This window comes from Procambarus clarkii, chromosome 55 (assembly GCF_040958095.1).
Source record: "Procambarus clarkii isolate CNS0578487 chromosome 55, FALCON_Pclarkii_2.0, whole genome shotgun sequence".
NCBI lineage: Eukaryota > Metazoa > Arthropoda > Malacostraca > Decapoda > Cambaridae > Procambarus > Procambarus clarkii.
In genome coordinates this window covers 31,442,123-31,460,204 of record NC_091204.1, presented here as the reverse complement: position 1 = coordinate 31,460,204, position 18,082 = coordinate 31,442,123, and the positions used below count along the sequence as shown (strand labels likewise).

Genomic DNA, 18,082 nt, shown 5'->3' with positions numbered 1-18,082 from the left:
GTGTGGAGGGAGTTAATATTTAGCAAGTTTAGGGATTTAAACAAGGGAGCTGAGTGTTGTCTGAAAGCAGAGTTAGTTATTATTCTGATAGCAGATTTTTGCTGTGTGATGATGGGCTTAAGGTGGTTTGCAGTGGTAGACCCCCATGCACAGATACCATAATTAAGATAGGGGTAGATGAGTGCATAATATAGTGAGAGGAGAGCAGAGTTAGGAACATAATATCTGATTTTGGAGAGTATACCAACTGTCTTAGAGACTTTCTTAGTTATGTGTTGAATGTGGGTGCTGAAGTTGAGTCTCTTGTCTAGGAATAGGCCAAGAAACTTGCCATCATTTTTATTACTGATGTTAATGTTGTCTATCTGTAGCTGAATTGCATTTGATGATTTGCTTCCAAATAAGATGTAGTAAGTCTTTTCGATGTTTAATGTTAGTTTGTTCGTTGACATCCATAAGTGGACTTTTTTTAATTCATTATTCACAACATTATTTAGTGTATGTGGGTTGAGGTTTGAGTAGATAAGGGTAGTATCGTCAGCAAACAATATAGGTTTGAGAATATTAGAGACATTAGGCAGATCGTTTGTATATATAAGAAATAGAAGAGGTCCGAAGATGCTGCCCTGTGGCACTCCAACGGTAATTGGTAGAGTGGAAGAAGTTGTATCATTGATGGTTACATATTGGTGTCTGTCACTAAGATAGGATCGGATGTAGTCAAGGGCAAGGCCTCGGATTCCATAATGCTGGAGCTTAAGTAAGAGGTAGTTGTGATTAACAGTATCAAAGGCTTTTCTTAGGTCAATGAAGAGTCCAATCGGAAACTCATTTTTGTCAAGGGCTGAGTAGATAATGTCAAGGAGACTAATGATTGCATCATTGGTGCTCTTTTGGGACCGGAAGCCAAACTGGCAGGGGCTGAGTATGTCGATTTTTACGAGGTAGGAATAGAGCTGTTTGTAAATAATTTTTTCAAATATTTTTGATAGAATGGGTAGATTTGATATTGGTCTATAATTGTTTATGTCCGCCGGATTGCCTCCTTTATGGACTGGCGTTACTCTTGCTTTTTTGAGGATATCAGGGAAGGTGTGATACTCTATAGATTTGTTGAACAGTAGTGCTATGGGTGGGGCAAGGGCATGGGAGGCTCTCTTGTACACAATGGACGGAATTTCACTGGTGTTCCCTGCCTTGGTTTTTAGAGAATGTATGATTGACACAACATCTGCTGGGCTGATTGGTGAAAGGAGAAGAGAGTTTGGATAGCTGCCTGAGAGATATGTGTTAATATGTGTCTGAGTCTGTGGGATTTTACTGGCAAGATTAGCACCAACCGATGAAAAGAAACTATTAAATTCATTTGCCATTTCTAAGTCAGTTGACGGTATACCCCCATCCTTGTAGAGTTTTATTTGGTTATGTGAGTGTTGTTTAGTTCCTAGGATACTAGAGATAGTTTTCCAAGTGCTTTTCATGTTGCCTTTTGCTTCATTGAATCTATTCACATAATATGCAAGTTTTGCCTTTCTTATGATACTGGTAAGCATTGATGTTACTTCCTTTGATTGGCCTTTTAGCTACTTCCTTTGAAACTAGGCCAATCCTTACAATCTTTTCATATTCATGTTTCTTGTTGATTGAGTTGAGAATGCCACTTGTGAGCCATGGATTGTTTAATCTTTTGTCAGTTACTTGCTTGGTAAGAAGGGGACAATGAATGTTGTAGAGGCTTAGAGTTTTGGAGATGAAGAGGTTAGCTAATGAATTTATATCATGGGTATTATTGAATTCAGAATCCCAGTTAATATTGTAAAGTGCCTCTGTAAGATTGTCTAAAGCTGATTCACTGTGTAGCCTAAATGTGAGTTTCTTGCTTTTTGGTGGTGTTATGTCCATGTTCGTTATGAGAAAGGTAGGATAGTGGTCAGTTGTTCTGTCGTAGATTATACCAGATACAAGGGGAGCTGTTATGTTTGTCCATATGTGGTTCAAGGTAGTGGCTGATGTTTGAGTGACTCGGGTAGGTTTGGTTATTGTGGGGATTAGCATACAGGAGTTCATGCTGTTAAGGAAATAGTCAACTTGAGAGCAATTTTGTTGACCCAGGTCAATATTAAAATCTCCTCCCAGAATGAAGTGGTTTTTGTTGAGATTGTTGTTTATAATAAGATTCCTTAGGTTGTCTGAGAAAGAAGCTATGTTAGTATTGGGAAATCTATAGATGGCTCTAATAGTCAAAGAAGATTTAAGGGATTTAATTGAAAACTGAGCAAAAGTATATTCACAGTAGTCATCTCTGTCACTAATAACACTGTTGCAGATAAATGTATCTCGGTAATATATAGCTGTGCCACCACCTTTTTTATTAGGCCTACAGTTATGAATGGCTTTATAACCAGCTAAGTTGTAGAGTTGGGTATAGTCTTTATTTAGCCAAGTTTCTGTTAAAATAATGAACGATAGGTTAGTACCTATTGCTGTGAGTAATGCATTTAAATCGTCAAAATGTTTACCAAGTGATCTAACATTTTGGTTATAAACTGATAGACAGGTGCTATTTTGAAGTTTGTTTTTAGCCTGGTGTGCTGTGAAATACTTGCAATAATGATGATCAATGTGCTGGTTGGTGTAGATATGAGACAGAAGATTTTGATCAGGTTCAATATCAGTGTGCATAGGATGCAGAGGGATCACGATACAAGATACATGATAAAGCAAAACACAAGAATAAAAGCAAATACAATAAAATAGTAACAATTTAGAAGTAAAATAAAGATCCAATAGTTAGCTAGGGAGGACACAGAAGTTACATAAAATAAAAAAACAAAAAATCAGTAGAGACTGACAATATAAATGTAAAATAAAAAATAAGAAAAATGATAATCATAAAAAAAATGATCTTGAAGATAATTAGCTTAGTAATGGTTAATTAACAGGGTAATAAAAAGCCCTAGGTTTAGTGACAAGGGGATTAACTAAGAACAAATAATTAAGAGTATAAAACAGGCAAAGATGACAAACAAAAAAAAATAAAAAAAATAAAAATAAACACCTTTGGAAAGGAAAGGCAGAGCTTAAGTACACTTTGGTTGTATGTGAGACTACAAATTATGTTCTGGTTATTCAGCTGATATCCCACAGTCATCCAGGAAAGAAGTGAGGTGTGCTTCAGTGGTTATGACATAAGTTTTTCCAGAGTCAGTCTTCCTAGCTATTATTTTACCATCGCGCACAAAACAATGTTTAATAGCAGTGGATCTATTGCAAATTCCACGTAGTTTAAATAAGAGATTTTGTCTGAATCTGGTAAGACATTCGTTCACATAAACCTTGGATTTCATAGCGACTGCAGTAGTGATAAGGTCTGACTTGCGGGAGCAGCTATCTAACTTCACCCTTATCTTTCTGTTGTTTGTACCAGATGATTTGGCACCCACTCTATAAGCTGACTTAATGTCTCTTGCTTCAATTGAATAATTCAACTTAGTACGCAATTCCTGGATCACGATGGCAGTACAGTCTTCTCTGTCAGTTTCATGGGGAAAATCCTGTGATGAGATGATGACAGAATCAAGGAGCTTAAGCTGGTCTGATTCGTCTTGGGTTGCAGTGTGTTGCTGTTGTAGGGAGTTAAAATGGTTCTCTAACTTTTGTAGCATCTCTTCTTGCTTCTTAGAGGTTTCTGCTGGTTTAAAGTAGTAACCGAGATCTGAAGAGAGCTTAATTCCTGTTCGAGGTGACCGACTCTGGCAGACAGATCTTGGTTAATCTTGTGCATGGCCAAAGCATCACTCTGAAGCTTCATTATCAGGTCCGACTGCTCTCGGATTATAGACTTTTGGTCGTCATGTATTTGAGTCAATAATCTGAGCCATGGATTATCAGCGAGACGCTTAAAGTCAGTACATGGGGAGGCAGCTCGTTTAAGTTGCTCCATATAGTTACATAACTGTTGTAAGGCTCGAGTCAGTGACGACGCTTCAATCAGCTGGGAAGGTTTGTTATTGTTGACGCAGGGAGGGTCGGTACTCCCCCCGGTAGCCCCTAAGGGGGAGACAGCCGCATTATTACTATTGCTAGCTTGGCTGGTTGGGTTCATCCTGATAGGTGTGCTATCATTCTTTACGGCCTTGCCGAGCTTAGAATTGTTTGGCATGGTAGCAGCAGAGATGTATGCAGCAGATGGGGAAGACTCGTTGATATGGCAGCAGCAAACGTCAGGTTAGCTTTCTCCAGGGAGCAACACTAATGAGGTCGAGATGAGCTAGTAGGTTAGGTTTTGTCGAATATTTCGGTCACATTTAGGTCACTGGGTACTTAGCTGCCTTCTGGGGTTGTTACATCATGTTAGGGATGTTGTGGGCTCAAGGAGCAGCTGATAAAGTTGGAGGGGCAGCAGGGTCGTCAGGAGCGGATGAGCGTTCGAGCGTGCCCTGTTAACCCCCAAAGTTACATTGGGGGTTAACAGAGAATATAGAAAATAAGTTGAATTAACATTCTTGTAAAGCCACTAGCACGCATAGCGTTTCGGGTAAGTCCTTAAACAGATTTTTTTTTATAAATTAACAGTAAAATTGATAAAAATTGTTAGCAGGTATTTTACAGCTTTTCTTTACAGGTACAGATAATTTTAAGTAGAATAATTACAGTAAAATCAGCAAAAGTGTTTGCAGGTAATTTGAAGAAATTTTGACACAAAAGCAGATCAGAATGATACACAATAATAACAATACACAATAAAGAAACAAGGATTACTAGGTACATGAGGATAGCATTTCAGGGTTATACATTGGTTCACTGAAGCACAATATGAAGATCATTTCGAGGAAAAGTTTCAAGGAATAATGCAGTAGTATATGCACTGAATACAACAACCATGATATCAGATGATATCTAAGATTACAATGTTAAAGTAATATGGCTTAGGTACAAATATTGGGGGATTGAGTACAGTGTGCAGATAAAGCCCATGGTAGAAAACTATGAAGATGAAATTAGGTACTTTTTGGTTTTATTTTTGAATATGGCAGAAGTTGGACAGCTTTTCAAATCATTAGGGAGTGAGTTCCATAGACTAGGTCCCTTTATTTACATAGAGTGTTTACATAGATTAAGTTTGACTCTGGGGATATCAAAGATATTTATGTCTGGTGGGGTGGCCATGTGTTCTATTACATCTGTCCAGGAAGAGTTTCAGAACAGGGTTTGCACTTAGAAAAAGGGTTTTATAAACGTAATTTACACAGGAGAATGTATGGAGTGAATTTATGTTTAGCATGTTTAGGGATTTGAACAAGGGAGCTGTGTGTTGTCTGAAGGTAGAGTTAGTTATTGTCCTGATAGCAGATTTTTACTGGATGATGATGGGCTTGAGGTAGTTTGCAGGGGTACAACCTCAAGCACAAATACCATAAGAATGATAGGGATAGATAAATGCATAATAGAGTGAGAGGAGAGCAGAGTAGGGTACATAATATCTGATCTTAGAGAGTATATACCCACTGTTATAGAAACCTTTTTAGTTATGTGTTGTATATGGGTGCGGAAGGTGAGTCTCTCGTCTAGGAATAGGCCAAGGAACTTTCCATCATTTTTATTGTTAATGTTTACATTAGCTATCTGAAGCTGAATTGCATTTGTTGATTTGTTTCCAAATAAGATATAGTAGATCTTTTCTATGTTTAGTGTGAGTTTGTTGGTTGACATCCACAAGTAGACTTTTTTTAATTAATTGTTTACAACATTATTTAACAGGAATGGGTTGGGGTCAGAGTAGATGAGTAGTATCATCAGCCAACAATATAGGTTTAAGTATGTTAGAGACATTAGGGAGATCATTGATGTATATAAGAAACAGGAGGGTCCTAGGATGCTGCTCTGTGGCACCCCTATGGTAAGTGGTAGAGTGGGAGAGGTTATATCATTGATGGCTACATATTGGTGTCTGTTACTAAGATAGGATCGGATATAGTTCAGGGCAGTTCAAAGTTGTTGTTGTATTTGTGTCTAGCTTCAGACACAAGCATGTTACAGTTATGTCTTAAGGAGTTGCGAGCAATTAAGGATGATAAAGAGTCACTTACAATTAATGTATCAAGTTTGGATACTTGTACACATTTCAGTGCAAGGAGCAAGGCAAATAGTTCAGTCTGAAGGGTAGAGGCTCAGTTGTTTATACGGACTCCCCACTCAAAATATAAGTCATAGCCTATTGTCAGGACAACTGCACTTCCAGCTGCACCCGTTGGGCGCTGTAGGAAACCTTCAGTGTATATGATTTGAGAGAGAGAGAATGCTCTGTGGACAGAGCATCAATATGGCTTAAGACGTTGAGCTTTGCCTCAAAACAAAGCTGGGACTGATCTCTAATTTGCTCCTTTGATGGAAAGGGAGGGATTAAAATTGAAAAGGGTGTAATTTCCTACAGTGCAGGAAAGTGATATTGTTGTCTCTCTTGGTACAAATTATAAATCTGATACTTTCTGAGTTCAGTTCCAATTTTATTTATCTATTTGAAACAATGTTTACATTCAATAAAGAAATTCTGGAGGGCTTCTGTGCAAGGGTTAGGATGAGATAGCCTAAGCATTTTTATACCAATTTGACAGTTAATTTTAGTAACACGATAAACAACGCTCGGAATATTAAGTTCCTTTCTCATATTAAGTATCTTTGTGGTACGAAGGCACCCAAGGATTATCCTCAAGGCTTTGTCTGCAATTTTTCAAGCCCTCCAAGCTTTCTTTCAGGATGCCTTAAAGTTAGTTTAGTTCATTTATTATGCACCCCATACCCATCTTGTGGGCGGTAGTGGAAAGGGTTGCAGAGGCACATAATGGGCTCAGGGACTGAACCCCACAATTCATTTAGCTCAGCAAGTTACAATCTTGATGAGCTAGTTACAAAATTCAGTATAAGTCGTCACATCAACAATGGGTTCGAGATCGACCCCAAGTACAGTTTCTAAATTAAGCAACTGACATATGTGGAGAGCTAGTGTTACAATTGATATGTTTGCCCTGCACACCGCCCCCCATCCAGTGGGCAGCGGTGGATATGTTACAATCACTTAGTTACTACCTACAGTTAGCAAACTGGGGATATTTGGCTAAAATTTCTGGTAGCAGATCATTTTGAATGAAATATTTACATATCGTTGGTACATTGGTTATAGAATTGTCTCTGAATTCACTATCACATAGTGACGGAGGGTGTGCGAATAATTTTGTTGACACAGTTAACATTTGGTCAGATCTACATCAGCAGATAATGAGAATTCCCAGAAATACTTGTAACCGAGTCTAAGCCGAGCAGTAGTAACATCTAGAAGTCTACTGATTTTTTTGGATGAACCATAGATGTGTGGCTTCTCTTGCATGATAGTACTGAACGAAAGTTAATCGCCCCAAACACTTTCGCGTTTTAGGCAAGTTACCCCTCCACACTCTCCAGTTTTTTTTAGACATTCCCTGGTAGTGTGCGGAAATACTGAAAAGTGTATACTCTTTTCAACTTTGTCACCTTAATTCTCGTCCTATGTCTTTCATTTTGGTATCAATGCGTTCGCAATAGAATTCCCAACAGAACTATGTGCATATAATGTCAAAGACAGCAGCGCGCTCCACCCGCCGACAAGATGAATGTAGGCCAAGGGTACCAGAAAAAGAAAGCTGAGCCACCCTCAGGCAACTCTCATTACATTAGAGAGCATGGTAATACTGAAAAGTGTATACCCTTTTCAACTTTGTTACCTCAATTCTCATCCTAGGTTTTTCAATTTGGTATCAATGTGTTCGCAATAGAATTCTCTACAGGACTAAAGGCATATAAACTCCAAAAGCCCGGCTTACCATCCGCAACAAACAGAGTAAGCGAGAGTGTGTTACCAGGGAGCGCACAAGAGCGATAAAATGTATACACTCTTTCATTTTGGTCACCCCAATTGTCATCCTAGGTCTTTCATTTTGGTATCAATGTGTTCGCAATAGAATTATCTACAGGTTTAAATGCATAAAAACTCCAAAAGCAAGGTGTACCATCCGCACAAAACAGAGAAAGTGAGAGAAAGTAACCCGGGAGCACTCTAGTGCAATGTAATGTGAACACTCTTTTCACTTTGGTTACCTCAATTCTCGTCATATGTCTTTCATTTTGGTATCAATGTGTTCGCAATTGTATCTGCTAGCATTTACCCTTTGCTTGGATCTGAAGGGTTTTAGGCTCACCACGATGCAATCTGATAGTACCGCAGGTGTATATACCTATCTTCAAGCAGCAATTCACTCATTCAAACCGACTTATAATAGTTATCCATATATAAATCGTAATCTTTGTTCTACCTGTCCTATTCTACCTGTTAACCTGTCATATGAAGAAAGATTGTCAAAGCTTATATTACATTCTCTAGAAAAGCGAAGAATTAGGAGTGACATATAGTAGAGGTGCACAATGGGACGAATGGACATAACAAAGGGGACATTAATGGGGTATTAAAAGTAGCAACACAAGACAGAACTCGAAACAAAGTGTAAAAATTGGAAAAATTTAGATTTAGGAAAGAACTGCACGGGTAAATACACTGGGTTTGTACCTTAAGGTTCATGTATGCAATATTACAGAGTTCCAGTTAACTCCCATGCATGCAAACAATTTATGTTATGTTTATGTTTTTTATGTTAAAATGTTTTTGTTGATTTGTCTGTATATTTTCATAAGTAAAGCATGCTTACCGTCTTATTCCAAGTTTTATGATAACTTTGCAAGGTTTAAAACATAAAGTTCAACATATATTCTGGTTTTCATACAGGAATAATATGTTAATATAACATCATAATAACGTAATGATGTCGTGTAAATAACGTTATACTGACGTCATATAAATGTTATATTTATGTTATAAGAACGTAAATTGGATAGGTTTACATAAAGTAAACAAAAAAAACTAAATGTTGACTGAAAATTATTTATTTTTAAATATAAAGCATGAAAACATTATAATACCATAGCATTTACTATTATTTTTAAATTTTTACATAAATCTTAAAAAACTGTGTCTCAAGAATGAATGTTTTTAGTTATATCCTTTGGTTTTAAGAACGTCAGATATACGTATTTATGTCAAAAGTTACAGTATTACCTTTGTGGCACCATTTAAAAACGTCCACAAACGTTCTGTGTTTGCTGGGAATATAATTAGTTCTTGCCAATATGGCTTCAGACCCCAAAAAAGCACTAACGATGCACTTATTAGTATGATTAACTTGATTCATGCAGCTCTTGATAAAAATGAGTTCCCTGTTGGGTTATTTGTGGACCTGCGTAAGGCTTTTGACATTGTCAACCGCCAAAACCTTCTTAAATTACATCATTATGGAGTCAGAGGACACTCCCTGCAATACCTCAAATCCTACCTCACTGACAGGCTCCAGTATGTTTCTGTGAATAATTCAGAGGACACTCCCTGCAATAGCGCTGTTTGTCGACAGAATTGTATTTGTGCTGCCTTTTCAGCTATGTTTTCATTTCTTGTTTTCATTTTACTCTTTATGCTCAATTAGTATTAAGCTTTAGTCATTTAAGTTTTTCCTGCCCGAAACGCTTTGCGTAATAGTGGCTTTAGGCATTGTATGTACTAGCTCTATCCATAAGTCCACCAATCTTTGTAAAAATTTCTTGTATGTATGTACCTTACCTAAATAAACATTTATTTATTTATTATTTATATTTAGGATTCATCAACTGCCAAAGATACTCACATGCCAGTATAATTCTGGCGAGAGAAAGGTTTGGGAAAAGCCGTTATACCAACTAGTCAGCTATAAGGGTGATATTTGTGGGGCACAGGCAAGCTCGGCCTGGCCCATTAACCCCCAACTGACACTATAACCACAGAGAATACTGTATTTATTTATTTATATACAAGAAATATATACATTGGGGTTAACAGAGAATATAGAAATGAAGTTGAATTTACATTCTAAAAGCCACTAGCACGCATAGCGTTTCGGGCAAGTCCTTAAACTAACAGAAAATTTTAGATAAATTAACAAAAAAATTGACAAAAAATGTTTACAGGTACATTGAAGAAAATTTTGACACAAAAGCAGATTAGAATAATCCACAATAAAGAAATAAGGATTACTAGGTACATGAGGACTGGCCATTGTACTATATAGACCTGAAAAAGTGTAACTTAGCGACAACCAGAAAATATTGAATCACAAGACCACCGACGACCATTCCCTTACCCTGCCATAAACACTGAAATTTGACACCCTACCTCTGGAGCCACCCTGACCACAGGTCCACCAACTACATTTCCCTCCCTCCAACTCTGCCTCCACTTACATTGTACACACACATATTGTACACCACGCAAGTGTGGACTAGTGTGTAAATCTTACTGATACCACACTTAACCTTTATTCTTTCTCAATGTGTTGTATAAAAGGATCTGATTATACCGTTTCATTTCCAACTCCTTTTCTTGGAAGAATGCCACATATGATCGTACACACACACAAGGTATACTAGGTGAGTACTCACACACAAGATATTCTAGGTGAGTATACACACACAAGATAGTCTAGGTGAGTATACACACACACGCAACATATACTAGGTGAGTACACACACACACAAGATATACTAGGTGAATACACACACACAAGGTATACTAGGTGAGTAAACACACACAAGGTATACTAGGTGAGTAAACACACACAAGATAGTCTAGGTGAGTATACACACACACACAACATATACTAGGTGAGTACACACACACACAAGATAGTCTAGGTGAGTACACACACACACAAGATATACTATGTGAATACACACACACAAGGTATACTAGGTGAGTAAACACACACAAGGTATACTAGGTGAGTACTAGTTGAGTACTCACACACAAGACATTCTAGGTGAGACTAGGTGAGTATACACACACAAGCAACATATACTAGGTGAGTACACACACACACACAAGATATACTAGGTGAATACACACACACAAGGTATACTAGGTGAGTACTAGTTGAGTACTTACACACAAGATATTCTAGGTGAGTATACACACACAAGATAGTCTAGGTGAGTATACACACACACGCAACATATACTAGGTGAGTACACACACACACACAAGATATACTAGGTGAATACACACACACAAGGTATACTAGGTGAGTACTTACACACAAGACATTCTAGGTGAGACTAGGTGAGTATACACACACAAGATAGTCTAGGTGAGTATACACACACACGCAACATATACTAGGTGAGTACACAAACACACACAAGATATACTAGGTGAATACACACACACAAGGTATACTAGGTGAGTACTTACACACAAGATATTCTAGGTGAGACTAGGTGAGTATACACACACAAGATAGTCTAGGTGAGTATACACACACACGCAACATATACTAGGTGAGTACACACACACACAAGATATACTAGGTGAATACACACACACAAGGTATACTAGGTGAGTACTTACACACAAGATATTCTAGGTGAGACTAGGTGAGTATACACACACAAGATAGTCTAGGTGAGTATACACACACACGCAACATATACTAGGTGAGTACACCCAGAAACAAGATATACTAGGTCAATACACACACACACACAAGATATAGTAGGTGAGTACACATACACACAAGGTATAGTACTTGAGTACACACTCACAAGGAAAACTATGAGAGTACACACCCACAAAGTTTGCAACGTGAGTACACACAGAAGGTATACTAGGTGAGTACACACACACACACACAAGTTTCTCCTCTAGAGAGATTAACTCACAAGTTATTCCTCTAGAGCATTTCCTTGCGAACAAATTGATACCAAAATTAATTAAGGTCAGCAGACCGAAAAAGAGTATAAACATTTCAGTATTGCGAGCGCACATGTCCGCATTTCAATGCCCCCTTCCCAGAGCTGGGGGTGCCGGAGTGCGCAATAAACGACACACATCCGGCGGCTGCTTGTCGAAGGCGGAAGTGGAGCCTATATAGGCCGTTTGTCATGATAATTAGTGATGGCTCTTATTTTGATTATGGGTCTGTAATAAAATGAAGTCTTTTTTCTTAATTTATATTACCATGCTGGTAGAATACACTTCTTGATGATGAATATGGAGTACACATGAAATACCACACATAGGATGAGTATGGATTACACAAGAAACTATTTATTTATTTATTTATATATATATTCAATAAGTTACATTGGGTTTATGAAAGTACATAACATGATGTGTTTACAATCTTTTAAAGCCACTAGTTTGCTTTACAAGGCAAACCAGTGGCTTTACAAATTAGTGGTGGATAAGTTCGGAAACCTGTGTCACCATATGGGACTGGTGGTTAATGAAGACAAAACTAAGTTTGAATGTAGAAGTCGGAGGCCCATTATATTGAAAATAAACGGTAAAAATATAGAGTGTGTTAATATATATAAATATTTAGGCATATATGTTGGATATACCCATGAGAGTTTGGAAGCTGAGATGAACAGACTGTTGGGTCAATGTCGAAAGAGATTACAACCTCTGAAGGCCTTGGCATGCTGTGGAAAGGGAGTGGGAGTCCCTGTGCTACGAATGATATACTTGAGTACTGTAAGATCCCTTATTGATTATGCTGCACCTGTTATTTCTTGTTTTGGTAAAGGTAGGATGGGCAAGTTGGAGAAGGTACAAAATGAAGCCATGAGAATTATCTTAGGATGCCCAAGAAATGCTATGATTGAGAAAATGAGGATGGAGTTGAATCTGCAGAGTATTGGGGATAGAATTGCAGAGATAAATGTAGCTTCTGCCATTAGATTAATGAGAGGTGGGGGAGCTAATGAATTGGTCCTCTCAGTTCATAAGGTGGGAAGTAATGAACAATGTATGATGAAGAAAAGAGCATATATGAATACCTTATGTTCTAATGTTATTAAGTATGATGTTATTACAGAGTGTATTGCTGTGCCCAAGAGAAAATTCACACCACCATGGGAGGATTGTAATGTAGATGTAGTAATTACTCCCTTGCAAAAGAAAAAAAGTATGTATGAAATAGGAGAGCTGAGGGCAACATATGATTGTATAATTAGAAAATTGCCTACAGAAAACACTCTACATGTATATTGTGATGGGTCAGTAGCTAGGGATGAGAAGGCAGGATGTATATTGTGATGGGTCAGTAGCTAGGGATGGGAAGGCAGGATGTATATGTTCTTAACATTCTGAAACCTATATTGTTTGCTGATGATACTACACTCATCTACTCCAACCTCAACCCACATACACTAAATACTGTAATGTTGTTAATAATGAACTAAAAAAAGTCCACTTATGGATGTCAACCAACAAACTAACACTTAACATAGAAAAGACCTACTACATCTTATTTGGAAGCAAATCTACAAATGCAATTCCGCTTCAGATATACAATGTAAACATTAGCAATAACAATGATGGAATGTTTCTTGGCATATTCCTAGACAAGAGACTCAACTTCAGTACCCACATACAACACATAACTAAGAAAGTCTCTAAAACAGTTGGTATACTCTCCAAAATCAGATATTATGTACCTAACCCTGCTCTCATCTCTCTATATTATACACTAATCTATCCCTATCTCAACTATGGTATCTGTGCATGGGGTTCAACCACTCCAAACCACCTCAAGTCCATCATCACCCAGCAAAAATCTGCTATCAGAATAATATCAAATTCTGCTTTCAGACAACACTCAGCCCCCTTGTTTAACTCCCTAAACATGCTAAACATAATCTCACTCCATAAATTCTCTTGTGTCAACTACATTTACAAAACCCTGTTCTTAAATGCAAATCCTTGTCTGAAACTCTTCTTGGACAGATGTAATAGGACCCATTATCACCACACCAGAAATAAATATCTCTTTGATATCCCCAGAGTTAAACTTGTATAAATAAATAAATAAATAAATAAATATGTTTATTCAGGTAAGGTACATACATACAAGTAATGTTACATTAATGGATCGATATATAGATAGAGCTAGTACATACAATGCCTAAAGCCACTATTACGCAATGCGTTTCGGGCAGGAAAAACATTAATATCTAGAACTTAATACTAATTGAGCATAAAGAATAAAATGTGTTGAGAACAAATACAAATAAAGATAAAAAAAGGGGGAACATGACTGAAAAAGCAGCACAAATACAATAGGTTGACAAACAGTGTTGATTAAAAAAAAAAAAATAACAGACATGGGTTGACAATAGAGGGGTAAGGTAGGTTACAGTGAATTTATTAGGTAGTGTTTAGTTTTTATCTTAAACTGGTTGAGAGAGGTACAGTCTTTAACATGGTTGGGAAGATCATTCCACATTCTGGGTCCCTTGATTTGTAGAGCATTTCTAGTTTGATTAAGTCGTACTCTTGGAATATCAAAACTGTATTTATTTCTGGTGTGGTGCTCATGGGTTCTGTTACAACCTTCAATGAAGCTTTTGAGCTTATATGTATGTATTTTGTAATGTATGTATGTAAACAATGTATTTATTATCATTTATCAATTCTGATAGAAATTACCTACTTAAAATTATCTGTTAGATTAAGGACCTGCCTGAAACGCTGCGCATACTAGTGGCTTTACAAGATTGTAAATACTGTACTATTCAATGTATTCTCACAAACCCAATGTACCTACTTGTATATATATAAATAAAATAAAATAAAATATTGTGATGGGTCAGTAGCTAGGGATGGGAAGGCAGGATGCAGTATGCCAAACTGAATTCGTGCGCCCCTTGAGGGACTTGAAGTAGAGGGATAGGGATCACAGGATAAGTATGGGTTGCACAAACTACTGGTAACAGGATGAGTATGGGTTGCACAATTAATTACTACAAAGTGGTTGAGTATGGGGTGCACGTAAATGAAGACTCCCAAGAAGCAAATCAGAGATCAGACCAAGCTTCATCTTGAGGCAAAGCTCAATGCCTTAAGCCATATTGATGCTCTGTCCACAGAGCATTCTCTCTCTCAAATCATAATAGTACACTAATGGTTCCCTACACCACCCCTCAGGTGCAGCTGCAGCAGGCTTGGGTGACATGATGACTATGGGGTGCACAATAAACTAACACTCACAGAATGAGTATGGGCTGCACAATAAGCTACCTCTCACAAGATTAGTAATAAAGAAACATTAATTTTTTGGGTAGGGTGACTGAAACTCATCCTGGGGTAAAAATGTTTATTTAAATTTATTATAGTTAAATGAATTTAGTAAATTATTCCATATATTGTATTATAAGTGAATTGACACTAAACTATAAATGATACTAATAAGGTTTTAAAAATGAAAAACAGTAAAAATCCTTCATGTAAGATATGGAAGTTGAAAAGTAAATTAACTGTAAACTAAATTATAAACTGTAGACATAATATAAAGTATTATAAGTAAAATACCTATAAACTACCAAATAATAAGGTGTAAGGAACCATTTCTATTGTTTGTCCTTTTTTACCTGTTTCCTCAGGTATTTTAAAATTCCCATTCCGTTGTTACTACACTGTTTTCCTGGTGTAGTTCCCTGTGGTTCAAATTTTACTACTTGTACTTCTTGCTGTTTCTGAATGATTGCTAATGGTAGCCCTTGTTGCACCTGCGGAACTTGTAGCTCGTCATGATTTTTTCCAGGGCATTATCGCTATCACCTTCTGATCCTAATGTAAGTTTATCTGCATCAAGCTTCCTTGTGCGTGCTGGAAAAAAAATAAACATTTATAAAAATACTGCATGTACATACACAGTTAAAAAATTGCTCAAGGAGCTAAGTAAGAACAAAGCAGTTGGCCAAGTGTAACAGTAAAAATATTGGAAAAAAACAAGTAAAACTAAACTGGTACAACACCGGGAGAAAAGCTTTATAATATCAGACCGTCAACATGGTTTTCGAAATGGAAGATCCTGTGTAACAAATTTAATCAGTTACTATGATCGAGCCCAGAAATTTTACAGGAAAGAGATGGTTGGGCTGACTGCATCTATCTGGACCTAAAAAAGGCATTCAACAGAATTCCACATAAGAGTTTGTTCTGGCAACTGGAACATATTGGAGGGGTGACAGGTAAGCTTCTAACATGGATTAAAAAATTTCAAACTGATAGAAAAATGAGGGCAGTAATCAGAGGCAATGTATTGGACTGGAGAAATGTCACGAGTGGAGTACCACAGGGTTTAGTTCTGGCACTGATAATGTTCATTGTCTACATAAAGCCACATAAAGAGGACCACATAAAGCTCATTGTGCCAGGAGGTTGTGCTACACTTTCGAGCTTTAGAATTGCTTTTAAATACATTCATGGATAAATAATAAATAAATTGTTCATGATTTTTTTAGACCAAAGCTAGAATATGCAGCAGTTGTATGGTGCCCATATCTTAAGAAGTACATGTACAAACTTGAAATGATACAAAGACGTCATGAGTGTCATAGGGGCCCCAGCACACTGGTTTGCTAAAGGGCCCTTAATGCTGTTGAGACCTTATGGGCCCTTGGACCCATTACGTTAAGACATAGTGCTGTTTTGGGCCACACACTTTTTGCCATATACATCAACGACAGAGATGATTGAATTGAAATTATATATATATATATATATATATATATATATATATATATATATATATATATATATATATATATATATATATATATATATACCACGCATAACGCATTAGAGGGAATGTTTAGATCCCCTCCAATACAGTTTCTGTGTGCTTTTCTCCTACCACCCCCTTCCTTGAATATTTTTTGTGCTTTATTATGCATTTGATGGTTACAAGATATACATGGGTTGATACAAAAATAATAATGCAAAAAGGTGCTTAAAGGTTATGGATCTCTTGAAGAACACAACAATGGGAAACATTGATGAATGTCACAGACGGGTTCGATCATTGTTGCAAGTCAAACACTTCTTCGAATTCCTCTGAAGTTGGACTAGTGCCCAAGACGCAACAGGCATTTCCCCTCTGAATCGCAACACTGAGGCGCTGGAACAAGAAACTTTTTGCTCTCTGGTCTTTTGTAGCGCTGATCAATTTGTCCCCCAATTCCTTCAGGAACTTCAATGCACATTTTCCCCACGAACCGAGGGTCTCCGAGCCGATCGGAACAAAGCTGTAGCAGTGTGCTAGACCTCTGTATTTAATAATTTTCTGCGATTCCCTGAAAGAAGCAGCACCACCGCTTTCACGTGTGCTGTAGTGGAGGTAGGTACTGGCCAGTGTGGCAGCGCACGTGTAGTCCCATACCACTTGCTTACGATCCTTCCAAGGTAGCAAGGTGACCCCATCAGGGCGCTTCTGAGGGTCGTTAGGTCTTTATAAGTGTGGTTCTCTTTGTGTCGGGCAGCGGGCTGTGGCGAGGCTCCTCTTGATGATGTCGTTGACTTCTTCATGTCTTGCAATTTTACCCTGTGATTTACGACATACCAGACCATGACGACCATATTGGTCTGCCATCGCAGTTCCGCAGATGCACCTATGTTCGGTGAGGATGGGGGCGGCAAGGCGAAGGGCAACTCCAATGCGGAGAGCGTCATGACTGAGGCGAGTTCCCAGGGCTGCATTGGGCACAGCAAATAAAAAATCCCCGGCGCGGGGTGCTGTTACCGCTAGGAGGCGGGCTTTGTTTTCAGCATCAGCGTTGTCAATCATTGCTGTGACAGTCTTTTCCATTATGGGGCTATCCCAGTGGGCCTGCTTGTGGTCTTTTGGGACTTGTGGTCGGGGTTGAGGGTGTGCAATGGTGTCCCATTGTCTGGCTGCTTCGATGAACGTTTGATCATGAGTTCCCGCTGTCTCTCTCATACGCTCTGGTAGGATCTGCCCTACCAATTCGTTGGCTGCTGTACATGAGGATAAGAATGCTGGAAGTGCTACCTCAGTTGCCTTTCGTATGCCTATCCCTCCAAATCTCACTGGTAGTGTTGCTTGGTCCCACTGACTGTCATCTAAATCTAGGTTGAGCGCCTTCCTGAATATTGACCTGAGGAGCTCAT

At 38.0% G+C, this 18,082-nt stretch overlaps 1 protein-coding gene across 3 annotated transcripts in view; it reads right to left on the bottom strand.

The window, feature by feature from the left end:
- Positions 1–15,262: 15,262 nt before the first annotated feature.
- The window catches only part of LOC138352849 (uncharacterized), a 569,251-nt gene continuing 566,431 nt past the window's right edge, over positions 15,263–18,082 (bottom strand). For all 3 annotated transcript variants that reach the window (XR_011222921.1, XM_069305404.1, XM_069305405.1), the window contains one exon: positions 15,263–15,778. Coding sequence is in view for 2 of the 3 variants with exons in the window: in XM_069305404.1 (XP_069161505.1) it covers positions 15,657–15,778 (122 nt within the window). In the remaining variant the exon portion in view is untranslated. The remainder of the gene's footprint in view (positions 15,779–18,082) is intronic.